Source organism: Stegodyphus dumicola, chromosome 9 (genome assembly GCF_044657685.1).
Source record: "Stegodyphus dumicola isolate Sdum_Otavi_A_Nest chromosome 9, ASM4465768v1".
NCBI lineage: Eukaryota > Metazoa > Arthropoda > Arachnida > Araneae > Eresidae > Stegodyphus > Stegodyphus dumicola.
The window spans coordinates 12,953,193-12,968,794 of NC_140776.1; the positions used below are offsets into that span (position 1 = coordinate 12,953,193).

Sequence of the window (15,602 nt, forward strand, 5' to 3'; positions counted from 1 at the left end):
AAATTTAAGAAAATATTTTGAAGTATAGGTGTCGCATATCTTTTAATTTAGAAGCTAGTTATTCAAGCCCGACAAATACAAAAGTTATGAACTTTTCTCATTTGATGATACAATTCTCTGCTGATAAAATAAGCATACTAATTGTCATTGAAATTAGAGAAGAGGCAATAAATAAAATCTAGGAAAATCGCGAATAATAATTTTTCCTTTCATTTGATTTTAAATTTTTCTTGGCAAAAGGAAGAGGGATGAGAAGTTTAGCTTTTATAAGAAACACTGGTTTAAATATTGTACTCTTCACTGGAATTTTACATTGTGAGCAACGGTTAATTTTGAATTGGGGACAGTTCTAAAGTTTACGGGAAGCACAGGAGCCTTATCTGCTTAAGGCGAAAGATTCCTTCATGGTTGACTTTAAAGTGGTTTCTATCCGGGTTATATATGGAGGAAATTATGAAAACCTCCATGCAGCCATCCCATTCGCCAGGATTTGAATTTAAGTCGAACTACCAGTGTTTAGCGATACCACTTGGCCTCAGTACGTAAGTAATGTTGTTAATAAAAAAACATGCGTAGGTAATAATGATTTTGTAGGTTAAGTTAGGGCATGAAAAGTTTATTTATCCACGTTTTTTACACGAAGAAATAAGCCATTGTTCTTGTTTCCCATTAGAACATCACCTCTTTTCATGCAAAGTTATTAAAATTTCTTTTAATATACTCATTCTTGTCGCCATAATGAAATTAAAATAAATTATTGATTAGGACTAATTTTAAGTAAAATCAGCCGATTTCCAGTTCATTTTGTTATTAGGTATTCCAGGATAAATTTTAACTTAAGCCGATTTCCAGTTCATTTTGCTATTAGATATTCGAGGATTAATTTTAAGTTAAATCAGCCGATTTCCAGTTCATTTTGTTATTAGAAATTCGAAACTGCTATCGATCTTATAAACATTCATATTTTTTTTAGGAACTAAGGACTGCGATTATAGATTAATAAAATACCGTGAAAGACTGAAGTGAGAAGTCTAAGGAACAATTTATGAAAGTAAACAGTTCTGTAGTTTGTTTTTATCTCCATATGCTCTTAAATTATTTCATCAACAAGAGCAATATGACACAATAATGGAATTACTTTTAAATCAAAATAAAAAATGTGAAAATAAATTCCTTGTTTTTCTTTTAATTGCAAAGACAAATTTAATTGCAACTAAAGTCCGGATGCAACATCTTACTTAGACAACAGATTGAGTTTTCTGTTTTGAAAGTGCATAAAATTACAGACTTAAACACTTTTCAATCAATATTGCAGACTCATTGAATTTTTTCAAAGAAATAACTTTAAGACTTACATTATAAAGACAAAACTAAGCAAATATGAACAGACTACACAATTTATGATATTGAAAATATTTTAAGAAGTAATCAATGTGACGTTAAGGTTGTCTTCTAAAATTTTGTCTCTAAACAATACTGATAAAGGGTAGCAGCCGATTTGACCTTTCATCAGTGTTTCGAAAACCATTTTAACTTTTAAATGGGAGATATCCATACATTCTGCCATGTTTTTCATTCCAGTCAGAATCAAACGGTACTTATTCGGTATTTTTGTAAGTTTTATGTGCGACATTAGTTTGAAAGATTTGCCACATTCTTCCATATGTAACTTCTAGGAATTTAAGTTTCTAATACATAACCAATATTCATCTGATTCTAGTTAAATAAATCCTTTGTATCATTAAGATTTTGGCTGAGCGGTAGGACCGCATAATAATAATAATAGTTCGGCTCAATTTCAGATCCTGGTGAGCAAGCTAATAACACGGGATTTCCTATTATTTCCAACGGATAATATATTCGCTAATTTTCGTTAAAAATTCCTCGACAAAAGCAGCCCTTCCTGAGCCGGATAATCCATAAATATTCAGCCTTAATCGGTACATGCAAGACCAGTTTAACGCATACTTTTTACTTCCTTGTACAAAGTAAAGAAAGTATTGTAATCACAAAAAATTCCCGGTATCATATTCCAAAGAAAATATCCATTTGACCGCTTTCGAATGCAATTTAGCGATGTTTTTGCTTTACATCTTTACCCAAGGACAGAATAAAGGATACTTTTCCCAAAACGAATTATAAAACAAATTTAAAATTAATTCTGATGAGATTGTTTCGTGGCATCTGTAAGTACGAACGTACGTATCTCGCATAACTTAAAAACGAGTAGCCTCAGAACGTTGAAATTTTGTATATAGGACTACTATAACATGCAGCTGTGCACCTCCCTGTGCACCTTAATTTTTTTTACCATAGCTGCCCTATTTGTTTACATTTGAAACTTAGCAGAACAATGAATTAAGTCAGCTTCTGCACCTTCGGTGTCTTTTTGCCGAGTGGGAGCAAAAGGAAATTTTCCATTTTGTGCATGGAAAAAGTCTGCCTTCTTGCCCGTTGGCCGAATTGCCGGTTTTTACGTAGAGACTCTAGTTTTAATTGTAGAAAATGTGTTTTATTTTAACTATATTTGGTGTTTTATATTTTTCAATTTTTGATAAAGGTATTTCGAGGTTTTATGCATTTTTGCCTTGCTGCGAATTGAGAACTGAATTAATTGAATGAGAGCTGTATTTCTAATGAAATTCGAGGAAATAAGTTTAAATGAAATGCAGTAAAAATACGTAGAATTTAATATTCCGTGCAAGGAAGTCACGTGTTGTACACATCAGATTTTTGATTATATATTAAACTTATAAACATGAGGTTTAATTAAAGAATGTCCGCGATCTTTCTCGAAGACTAATTTTTTACTTGAATTTCAAGCTAACGATTTGAACTATGCTGTGAAATTTTAGCTAAATCTAACGAACAATGTTCAAATGGATGAGACTACATAATCACTGGTAATTATTGTTCATTGACTTTTGCCAGTAAAGTCGCTCGTTCACTTCACTGTTCTCAGCTCACTTACTTGAATGGGCTGGTAACATACGTTTTTGGTGGTTTTCGCAATGTGCAGCGGGATATGAGTAGGTTTTCTTTTGAACGATTTTCATGGAATGAGCACTTGAGTACTTAAGTCCTTGAGTATTTTGATGTAAAACGTAATTAAACTCGACGTAATTGTGTTTTAAGATGTCTGTTTTTTTAATGCCTCTTGAGATTATTATTCTATATACGACGCTGTTTAAACCTTTCACTGTTTGCATCATAACTCTAAGCAAAAAAAAATGAACTATTATTACGCGAATCAGAATAGTGTAAAAATTATTTATGTACAGGATGTCTTTCCTTCAATTCTGTGAAAATGTCATCTCATGTTATGTAATTAATTCACTGTACTACATATCTGAATCCTTAGAAAATATTAGATTTACAACAGATTAAAACACAAATTTATAACACATTAAAACAAAGTTCACAGAGATGAAATTCAGAACTTTACGAAAATGTTATATAAAATTAGTTCCATACGTGCATTGCGTAAAATTTTCAAGGAAGATGATAGAGGTTTAAGAGCTATTTTGTAAGAATTTTCTAATTGTTGATTAATGAAGTATTTACTTTTAGAGAAAACAGACGGAAGAATTTTCAAGCGCATAAATTATCAAGGAAATTATTAACCATCATGAGGGTATAAATTTTTTTCTGCGAGAATTTCAGTTTTTTTAATATCTACCAAACGAAACAAGGCTTAATTAATTTAATAACTGTTAAATGGCACATTTCCAAATGCTTCTCTTAGTACTTGAGTAACATTCCTAACTCTGAGATGGAGGCAAGACATTTTTCCAGGACAGAGAACTATCTGGGGCTTGAGGATTTTGCCCAAGTTATGCAGAGCAGTGGCCGAGTGGAAAAGTGCGATGAACACTGTTAGTTTGATCCAGGTTCGAATACTGATCGATAGGCTGATTTCCGGGCATTTTCATCATTTTCTTTATGCATACGGTGATTATAGGTCAGTTTCCGTTATAATTTCCCGTTTTAATCATGAATCCCTTGTATGCTTTTCCGTAATAATATAATCAAACTCAATTCATCGAGTTTAAAATTCATATTATTTAAGTTTCTTTTTTCCGAGTCCCGATATCAAATCTAACGCGAACAGCTTTCTTTTTATTGGTACTATCAATTCTTCTGTTTTTTTTTTTTTTTTTTCGAAAGCAGATTATTTAAGAAAACTACTTTTAAAGTCCATGTCTCTTTGGGAGCACACAATGTAGACTTTATAAAAGGACTATTGAAGAATTATCTTCTAGCCTTGTGAAACAAAACAGAAATTAGAAGAAGGGTGTATAAGACCCTTTTATTCCAACATAAAATTAACGAATTATTCAAATTGAGTTACAATCAGCCAAGGACTTCTGGCTTAACAGAAATCCGTAACGTTGATCAAATTGAAAAATGTGGTAGATTAGTCTAAAGGTTCACAGGATAATTTAACGCGAAGGCAAGGCTCTGGTTTGTAGAAAACTGGAGAGACAAAGCTAAATGGCTAGAAGAACTCAACGCCACTAAATCAAGAAGCTAATAATCACGGCGCAGCGTGGCCTGGAATCGACAGACACGCTCTGAGACTAACTTCCGAAACTCTTGCTTAAATACCCCTTCTTTCTATCTTAATCCGAATAAACTCTCACTAGCTCATTTGCATTCTGGCTTGAAAAGCGTGGGTGAAAAGAGAATAATAGGAAAGTAGTCAAACTTAAAATGAGCTATTAGTTAAACAGATAAACCTCACAATCTAATGCAAAATATTAAACTTTTATGAATATCTGCTTGCGCCACTCTCCTGAATGCTGCAGTAGAAAGTCTTTTAAGTTGGTTATCAAGCAGTTGATGAATAAATTATTTCTACTTCGCTTTTGCGCTTTAAAATAAGTCACGAGACATGGCTTGAAGGAAATTTTATCACTCTTTTCATATTTTTGTTATCATTTGTCTTCCTTTGTAAGCAATTCTCATTCCCCTTCATTATTTTTCGCGTGTATTTGATTAGAAGTTTATATGAAAAATTTTGTTTATTCTTCATTTCTCTCCTCCCCCTAGAGGTAACGCAGATAATTTTCAAGCCTTTGTATACCATAAAAATTGTTTTCCTGTTTCCCTTATGATGTTTATTTTCCCTCCTTCCAGCATGCCTTCGTGGTGTAACGGTAGCACACTCGGCGCGTATTCGAGAGGACTAGGCTGGAGTCCCGGCGAGGACATTGCTCATTTTTTATGTATCCTGCATCAAAATAAGCTAATAACTCCTGATATTAAAATATGTTTTGAGATGCAGAAATATATAGAGAAGAACATTCTAGACTATGCAGGGAAGAGATTTTTATGAATATTAATGAATATTTTTTTTTCTTGTAATTTTAAATGTTCAGAAAAAGTTAAATCGTGATAAGCATAATTTATTCAATGTGTTCGGTGCCGGAATATTTTGTTTGCATATCAATTTTAAAATATAAAATTCTGTCAATTAGAAATAAATGTATAATAAGGTACAGCAAATATTAAAAAATAACTTCTTATAAAAGTTTTGAGCGTCAGAGTTTATGGTGTCAATTCTCTAATATATTTTTCACAAATAAGTTTTTTATTTTCAAAAGAAAAGTTAAAAATAATTAACAATACCGATAAATGCAGAACTTCCGGCTGATGGATATGAATTGACGTCGAATTTACAGTGTAATTACCAAAAGAATGAAATAATAGAAATTATTACTGGATTTTTCATCTCCGTTGTCTTATGCACTCTTTTGAAAGTAAAAAAAAACACCATTATGAAAATGTGACTGTTTTTATTGAAATTATATAAACGCAGAGCTCATACAGAGATTATGAAGTAATTAAAAATTCAAGACCATCAGTCGCTACCAATTGTACTTTGAATATTCCAAATCGGTAAATGGTGAAACTCGCCTTGGTGGCGATGCGCGATTATAAACGTTAAGGTAAGGAGTGATAAAGTTTCCTAATCTCATTCTGCCGGGCATTCCTCAATTGTTACTTCAGATCTGCGATATTTTGGAATGCCCGAATCTGGCGGCCTGTCATATTCAAATGCATATTCGGTTGGTAAAAGGTCTAGCAACATTGCTGGTCTAGCAACAGTTATAGAATGTTCTGGAAATATTTAAAGCGAACTGGATTGGCTGACGAGGCTGACGTCATTTCTTTGAAGCTCCGTCTTTCCAGAGGCTATAAAAGGACTCGCAAAGGAATATCCGGGGCTTTTTCTTAAATGTCACGATGCAGTAAACTTCATACAAAAAGTTATTAGTAATTCTTTTTATTTACTCCGGATGTCTGACTTTGTAACTATTTCTTCTGAATAATAATAAATGGATCCTGTTTTTTAAATTTATCGTCTGATAATTTAAGCTACGACAAAAGCTGGTACATCACATATATATATGCGTATATGTAATGATTTTAAAGGGGGTCTAATCTGTGTAATTTTATGAAATATTTATTAGCTTTAATAACGAACTCGAAGTAACAGCAGCACTGTTTACGGTGGTTTAGAGAACACAAAGATTGGACTCAGCAGTGTCATGTTCTATTTACCACTAAGAGTCGTTTCAGTCTGACAAATGATTCTCGGCGCCAGTTGATTTGGAGTAACCGCTTTCATCTCATTAACATCAGGGAAAGAGACCATTGGGGTGATTCTGTCGTGCTTGTATGGGGAGGCATCATGATGGACTGACGAACGGAGTTCTTCAGTTTCAACATAGGTTCATTTGTTGGAGATCGTTACTGTGATGAAGTTATCCTCCTCAACGTGCGTCTTTTTCAGGATGCTATTGGTCTCGACTTTGTTTTTATGCGTGACAGTGCGTGGCCACACAGCATTCATGCTGTTGTGGAACTCCTATAGAAAATGGATTGTCCGGCATGCTGTTCTTATATAAATCCCATTGAACATGTATGGGATCACTTAGGAAGGCGCCTAGCGGCAGCATCCTACTTCCCGAGAACACCAGACAACTGAAACAGATGCTCTTTGAAGAATGGGAACTTTTATCCTAAGAATTCTTAAATAATTTGGTGTTTTGTATGCAGTGACTGTGCAAAGCAGTTAGGTGACAGCAGGGCTGGATACACGGATGGCTTTCTAAGACTACTCGGGTGTTGTTCGAACCCTGCAACTATCCAGTTCTGTCAATCTTTCAGTCTCATTTTTCTGGTATCTGATATAGTCTATGCTGTTTGCAGTGGGGGATTGCTTTACTTTGTCTTAGTTTCTATTTACATTTTGCTATAGTTCGACCGTCTCAAGCGCAACCCTGGTTGGCATTTTGCCAAAACACATAGACTCGTCTGAAAGGGGCGGTATTACTTGCTGCGACGTGAAAGGTCTTCTCTTCTCCGGAAGGAGCTATGCTGGAGGGAAAGAAAGTCCCATCCTTCCACCCTATTTTGAGAATAATTCGGTCCGAATGGCGCATGCGTGTTTGCGCTCATGGTGGCGGATGAGGCGGTCGAACTATACCCCCCGGGGGTCGACGTAGATAACTCTGGGAACCTATTAGCTAGGATCTGTACCTAAGCAGTCTTGGCCACAGGGGTATACAAATCATGAACCTAGTGGTTCTAAATGCCCCGCAAATATCACTCACTGGTCGGCGCGGTAGTCTGGCAAGTCCTAGAGCTCAAGGCTGTAGTAGTCCAGGGTGACGTCCCGGGCAGGCTGGATAATGGCCTTGTGCGACGGGCAGCCAGTATGACTTGTAAGTAGCAAACTGACAATCAGTTTGCTACTTACAAGTCATACAAGTCATACTTAAATTAAATAGTATTAACATTAAACCTGGGGTTCATGTTACTTCAGGTGCGTTAATGTCGATCCATCCAGAGTTCGAAGACAGGGGCTGAACCCCTGGGACTAGTTCGGCGGGGAGTGAGGACCCCTAGTGCTCTTCAGTGCGGCGGAATGGGGAATGCCAGTTGATTTACTTACTTACAGGCCGCTTTAGGTAAATTATTTAAACAGTTGTTCTTTATTCTCTTGACATCTTGGATTACTCGATTCCTGGCATTTGCCGTCTTTAATTGTTTCTTTTTAACCATTAGTTTGGCGCAGATAATTTCACTAGGTTCTGAGCCAGAAATTGCAATAAAACAAAGAATAGACAAACAAATAAACTCACTCAGTTAAGGAGACCTGTGCTACTTGTAAACAAAACAAATTACTAGAGGGAAAAAATCAATAAAAAGTACTGATGGAAAGATTACATGTGCAGTTGAAAGGCAAGAGTCTACGGAACAATTTCTAAAATAACTGATAAATGAGAATTCCTAATTTGAACTGGCACGTAATTTGCACGCAAATGGGATTCATTCCAATCATCTATAATGCCAACTTGGGTCTCCATATCCGACAGAGAGCAGCATACTCTGCAATGCTTCAGAACACTCCCGAAAACTATTACGAATGCTCCATACTTTATAAAGGAGTCAGTACTCCACAAAAGCTTGAAAATGTAATTTCTAAAACATTCACTTGTATAAGTTATTGAACAGTTGTTTCAGAAAGCAAGAAACCGAAGTAGGCTTAATTTCAAGCGGATTATTGACTATGAAGTAATGCTTGCAGACTTTATCTACAGCGCACCTATTTATAGGTTTCGGAATAGTGTAATCCCCATGCGCTTGCTATGCACTTCTTTTGGATTTTTTAGATTTCAATGCATTCTTTAGCAGTCTGGATGACATTTGCCTCACTTTTGCCCTTTTCTACCAACTCCCCTTTCATATAGATTCAGAGCTTAACCCCTTGACATAAAATGACGTCCGGGAGACGTCATTCATTTCATGTGCCATTGTAAACTTCATGTGCCACTATAGTTCTTGACGTCACCGAGATGTCAAGAACTGTCTTCGACCAACGCCGCGCAGTATATTATTGTAATTTGGTAATGTAAATTTGAAAATAAAACATTCTCTTTCTAAGCTTGCACATGAGTGTCCACAGTTGAGCCAAATTAAATAGTATTCTTCAGACGACAGAAATTTTATTTGTATATAAAGGGATTAATATCACTGCTAAGGCCTATATTGCCAGTCTTTTCAAGTTAAACTGTCTGGAGATTTTAGTGGAATGCTATAATAAATACGTGACTAGGTATGTATCTGTTTATTAATTCCAAATTTCAAGCAGGAGAGACTGAAGTACAATCATGGACTAGCAGCTGAATGGCTCGAAGCAGGGAAAACCATCTAAAATTATTACAGTTTAGACGTATATAAACGTTTTATCTCTGGGTTTAAAAAGATAGCTGAATTGCTCTGTGAAAGACTGCTGGTGGCTATGGAAAGAGCACTATATCTTATGATGATAGATATGTACCCCCAGTAGGGAAAAAGGAATAAAAAATTTTACTTTCTGGTCAGATAGCTGCAGACTTAATAATAATGATAATAGATAATAGATAATAGAATGCAATGCTACATGCATTCTATTATCTGCCAGAATCGTTACTAATCTATTATCTAACAGAATCGTTACTTGGAGATTTAGTTATGTTGGTATCTATACACTGAAGCTTGTTACTTATATTCTGGTAATGGGCGCCATCGTTGAGAAGGATTATGTTTAGGTATAATGAGCAAATTCATGTGGTAAAAATGATTCATGTCTCAAATTCAGTAACAGTGGCTTAGAGCGGTGTTCCCAGAAAATTCCAGTTCACCATCAAGACGGGCTTTGGACACTAGGAAAGAAGGGATCCCGTTACCAACAACAGAAAAAGATTCGTGAAACTGATCGTTGAGGTAGAGTTGTTATTATGTGTAAGGGAGCGTTACGCACATCTCTGACTATAAGTATCGATATTTTCTTATTTGTCTTCTGTGTGGTACACAGGGTTCAGTCTTTCTATTCAACTGACAACTATGCAACCCTCATAGAGGACAGCTGAAGTGTTTGAGACAATATAAGGCGAAAATACTTAGCGCATGGAATGACTTGCATGTTCGCCGATCTTAAATTCTTTACAGATTTGAGTTCGATTTCACGAACAGAAATTTTTGAGATGAGGTCTTATAGCTTTCTAACGGTAACGAAGTTTTTAAAACTCTTATTTCAAATTTTAATGATTTATTTAATGTGAAATATTTATAGACCAATTTAATAGTTCAGTTAGACTTTCACGTTGGCTTTTTCTGGGTGAAACAATCCAATTAATGGCTGGAACCCACGTACACTGCGAAAAACAAAGGGGGGCGGGCAGTTCTATATCTCTCGTTCTACTGGACCGATTGACGAAATTCAGCTTGAGTTTTTCACGTCTCGAAAGCGCGACTTAGGATATGTATTAGATTTATATATAGCATTGTTCTAATATAGGTATTTTGACATAAAATCGGATTTTTTTTCTGAAATGACATGCCATTTTCCCCCTATATTTCTATACTACTCAAATTTTGCTAAACTGCCAAGTTTTTAAAAATCGCACGAATAGTTTTTAAAAAATTAGCTTTCAAAAGTTTAGTTTCTCAGTGTTAATTGAATTTATTATATATATATTTATTGATATATCTTTTTCATTAAACATACTTGATTCATTCTTCCAGAATTCGAAATTTAGGCTTAATCCAAATATAATTCGCCCATTTTTATGATTTATTTTTAAAATTTGTATTTCTAAATATTTTTTACAAATTTTTTGAAAACTATTTTGAATTATAACCTGTAAAAGTTTTACCATTTTCCTAAAGTAGATGTATTTCTAAGCATATCTGCAAAAATTAGAGGTTTTTATTCAAAATTTTCTAAGATTTACGTGAATTTATATACTGGCCCGTTTTGAAATTTGCCATATTCGTTATAATCCATAATAACGTCAAATGTGGTTTACGCACTTTGTTAAAGTTATTTGAAAGTCTGAAAGATGACCTTTTTTCCGCTCGTGTGCAATGAAAAAAACGAAAGGAAAATAAGTAGGTATAAATTAAGAAGTTCGCCAAATGAATTATTCTTGGCACAAACTAAAAAAAAAAAAAAAAAAAAAAAAAAAAAGATCGAAGATAAATTTACGAATATTCGTAAATTTTGTACCAAATTTTACCAAATTTAATAGTTACGCATGTTTTGAGTCGTAGAATCGAAATATGGAAAAAATTGGCATATCGTTTCTGAAAAATTCAATTTTATGATTAGAATAGTGCTGTATATAAATATAATATATGCCCTAAAATCACACTTTCGAGACATCAAAAAGGCAATTTGAATTTCGTCAAGCGGCGCAGTAGAACGGGAGATATAGAACTGTCCTTTTTTTTTTTTTTTTTTTTTTTTTTTTTCCCCCGCAGTGTACCTAAAGTCCAAAACGATTTTCTATTCAATTTGCATTAGAGATTTCGTAGTCATTCTCAGATCATGGTGATTAAATATGGTACTGAATTAAAATTTTTAAAATTTTGATAATATATTTGAAATGATTTAAAATGTGAAATTTTCCTTTAATTCAATTTATAAATGATATGAGAGAGTTTAAATTTTAAAAGCTTTTTATCTATTACTTCATTAACTTTTGTTTAAAAACGGTTTATAAAAAGTATTTCTCAAAATATGGTTATTATTGTTATTTCTATGTAATGTATTGTAACGTAAATTTCGGATTAATTTTGTCTAAAGCCCCGTAAGTCAACCATCAGAGAATAATTTGAGGGATATCTTCAAAATGACCGTTACGACCCACAGATCCAGTCGATGTTTTAACATCAATTAATATACTTATATATGTAGTAGACTGCCAGTATTTGACGTCGTCGCCAGTATTTGACTTCGTCACCGCCAGTATTTAACGAATGGGTACTCACCTCTCCAGCCATCCTTTATAGCAGAGTTTCTTAAACGTTTTTTGGTTTGGGGACCCCATAATATTTATGAAAATTTTGTGGGATCCCCATAAGAATTTCTCATCCGACACACGCAGGAGTGAAACTATCAGTTTATTCATTTGTACTATATGCTATAATATGCTATTGCAGTTTTAGGTCATTAATTTTAGTTTTTAAAGTAAATAAATATTTCTATTTAAAAGAAAATGTGTCGAAACGTGTTCGTTTTTTTTTTTTTTTTTTTGTTTGTTTGTTTGTCTGTTTTGCCTTATCTTTATCTATTTTCTGCTACATTATATAAAAATAGTTGGTATTTGTAAAATTAAAATTTCAAAATTGTAAAATAAAGTTTCAAAATTGTTGAAATTTTTGGCGACCCACTGTTTAGGAAACTCTGATTGATAGAATCGTACTCTCTTTAGCCACAATAACTCTACGAGATCCTACTAAGGAACTTGGCGACTTCTCGCACAGGCTTAAAGGAAACAACCACAGAAGAAGGGTCAAAATAACCCTTTATGATTATGAACTCCGAACAGAAAGGCATATCTTCGTGTTTTTCAATAACACCGTCAACTTGCGGTGGAACATAAGAATCGTTACATAATAAATTCAAGGTAGTGCTGAACTAGCATTTTAAGTTAAGGTTAACTAGGTTGACTCGACAACCTACCCGTCGTGATAATTATTTAAATGGCCAAAGAAGGACCTATCATGAACTCAGCGTAACTGCAAGGGCAGTTTCGAACGCGCGCTTGTCCAGCGAAAACGCGCTCTGACTACACTCCAAGATTCATTCCTTTGAATACTCGCTTTGAATTTGCATCTTAGTGAGGAACTGCGAAAGGAAGTTGAGGAGTTCAGGAAAGATAATAAAAATTTGAATAATTGGTTAACTGAAATAAGAGAAACTCTACACCTTTAAGTAGGCAAATCGAATAAATCTAAAAAATTAGGATATCTAAGTGCCCTTGTAAACGTTTTAGGTTTCATGTTCACACTTCTTTACATTTTATCTAGAATACAACTATCCGACAGATACATAGCCTAAAGTTTTATCTAGTGTCTTATTTCAAGGTCATTATCATTGGACGTTTTCATGACGGTTAGGTACTTGACTCTACTACAAGGTAATTAAGATTACTATGATGCTTTTTTTAAAGGTCCACTATAGTTAACTCTTATTTTTTTATTTTTTCAATGCGATTAAAGAACTCTGACAAGACCCCCTAAACAATATCTGTATGTTGTTTTAAATTTAAATGCATCTTTTCTCAGTTGAAAAAACGACATTTGTTTTTCAGATAGGAAAACGATGATTCGAAGACTTCCACAATGGGATTATGCGGATACAGAAGGAAAAAGAGAAGCAAACGAAGAAGATGGCTTACTTAACTTCAATCAGATGTGTTCCTGCCGCATCAGCTGCCGGTCTGTTCGCTGCTCATGCGTGAAAGCAGCAAAAAGCTGCAGTGAAGGAAGAGCAGTATGTCTCTGCAATAACTGTGACAACCCTTTGAACATACTGGAATCAATAGGAATGAACCTGGAGTTTTCTCTCAGCGATAGTTGTTTATTCCAAAATATTTATCAGGTATCTCAATTTATTTAACGAATAATTTTGAGAACTGTCTTTCAAATGATTCTAACACACTTTTTAGACGGCAATAATTTCAGCTATAGGTGTTTTTTTCTCTCCTTTCTACATGCCTTCGTGGTGTAACGGTTAGCACACTCGGCGCGTATTCGAGAGATCCAGGTTCGAGTCGCGACGACGGAATTGCTCATTTTCACGTCTCCTGCTTCAAAGAAACCTAATGACTCTACAATACCTTTGCAAAATGAAACCGAATGAAAACTAAAACTCTGTTTAAAAAATATATCAGTTAATGCTATTGTTAATTCATGAACTTGTTTAAACTTTATCTAATTTAACTTCAAACCATAATGAATATGTTCAATTCTGAAATATTATTACATGATATACTATACATCGTACCCACAAAAGCCCTTACCGAACCTTTATTTTCTCAACCGTTGGTCGTAGACCTATACAGGGTGGGCATAAAAGAATCCACGAAACATGAACCTCTAGCAGCCTATCCGCTTAACCAATAGAAATGAAATTTCTGGTATTATTATTTGAAAGTATGCGCTCGAGATTGTGGTGATTTTAAACAATACGGTTACAGTTACTGCGTAAACAATTCGAAATTTTCGAACGGGAAAGCTCACTTTTTTCCCGGCGCAAATTGATCGGCGCATTGAAAAAACGTAAATGGCATCGGAACAATGCACGTGCGACGAAAACTGCCGGCGTAAAACATTCGAAAAAAGAGCATCATCACGCAAAAATCATAAAAGAATTTTAGGGTTCTTGCCTCTTATTCAACTAAATGAACGTTGAGGAACCTAGTCAACTGTTAAGCGAATTATCGCTGAGTTCAAATAACTAAAGAAGTAGGCTCAAGAAAGGTTAACTACCCTTTATTTCACTCAAAATATGATGAACAGTTGGCCCCTTTTTTGGGCTTACAACAAAGCCTTCACTCGGACTTGAACTCAAAATAAGAACTAAGCTATTACTAACTAATAGGCTTAGTCGAAGCTAAACACAAGTATCTAGAGTAGTTGGCCCTGAATTTAAACTAGCCGCCGAATATCAAAAGGCACGTAATATGCGGCCGAGCGTAATAGCTTCTAGAGAAACTTAGCCCGAAGGCAAACACGCGTTACTCGGGATTCTTAGCTTTCTCTCGGGAAGTAAGTTGAACGTTCTTTAAATACTACTTCTAACTCATTTGCATTCAGTGCGATTCTAAAAACTCATTCTAGTAGGGAGTTGTAAGTGGAAAGAAGAACTGATAGGAAAGCACTTTAAAATTAAAAAAACTGTTTTAAAATTTTTAAATGTGCCTTATGGAATATCACGGAATAGCATAAGGGAAAAAAAATCAACATCGAATTATTCTAAATTAACCGAGTCCTCAGTGCAAACTGAAAATATCTTCAGCTATCACAAATTTTGAAATTAATTATCTCAAAAAAATGTTTTTTTTGTGTGTGTGTGTGTCATACGGGTTCAAATAGTTTGTTTTTTTAATAACAAGTATAAAATTTTCTTAAATATAAGTACAGACACAGGAGGAACGTATAAAAAAGTTAAGATTTTTAAGATTTAGATCAGTCGTCATTTTTATGGAATAGTTTTTTGCGCGAAGTATTGTATTCATGAAAAATTTCTGTTATTACATTTCAACGGAAATATCCAATTTTCACCAATTCTAAATCCACTCTGATTATTTTTTTAATGATGTCTGTACTCTCGAACTAAATAAAGAACTTTTTTTTCCAAAACGGATTGTAAAAGGAATTTCTTCGTGATGTCTCTGCGTACGTATATATGTAGGTGTCTCTCATAACTCAGAGCTCACGAGCGGCCGAGCGGTGAAGTCACTGAGCACTGGTAGTTCGGTCCAAGGTTCGATTCCTATGAACCGCTGGCTCTTAGAAAGTCTTCCACGAAGGCATCCTTTTCCATAGGCAGATAGCCCTGGAAACGTAGCTATGTAATCATAATCCCATAACTCAAAAACGCTTAGCCATAAAACGTTGAAATCTTGTATAGTGGACTGCAATGACATCTGCTTGTGTATTTATTTTTATTGCAATCGGCAGCAGCAGAAGTATATTTATACTCACCACCTTACTCAGCGTTTATTTTCGCAATCGTTGGTCCTAGTCATACATTTCAA

General features: G+C 34.6%; 1 protein-coding gene across 1 annotated transcript in view; it reads left to right on the forward strand.

Moving 5' to 3' along the window:
- The window catches only part of LOC118192324 (uncharacterized), a 57,075-nt gene that overhangs the window by 25,907 nt on the left and 15,566 nt on the right, over positions 1–15,602 (forward strand). Inside the window, exon 6 of the mRNA XM_035363265.2 lies at positions 13,152–13,441. Coding sequence (XP_035219156.2) covers positions 13,152–13,441 — 290 coding nt within the window. The remainder of the gene's footprint in view (positions 1–13,151; positions 13,442–15,602) is intronic.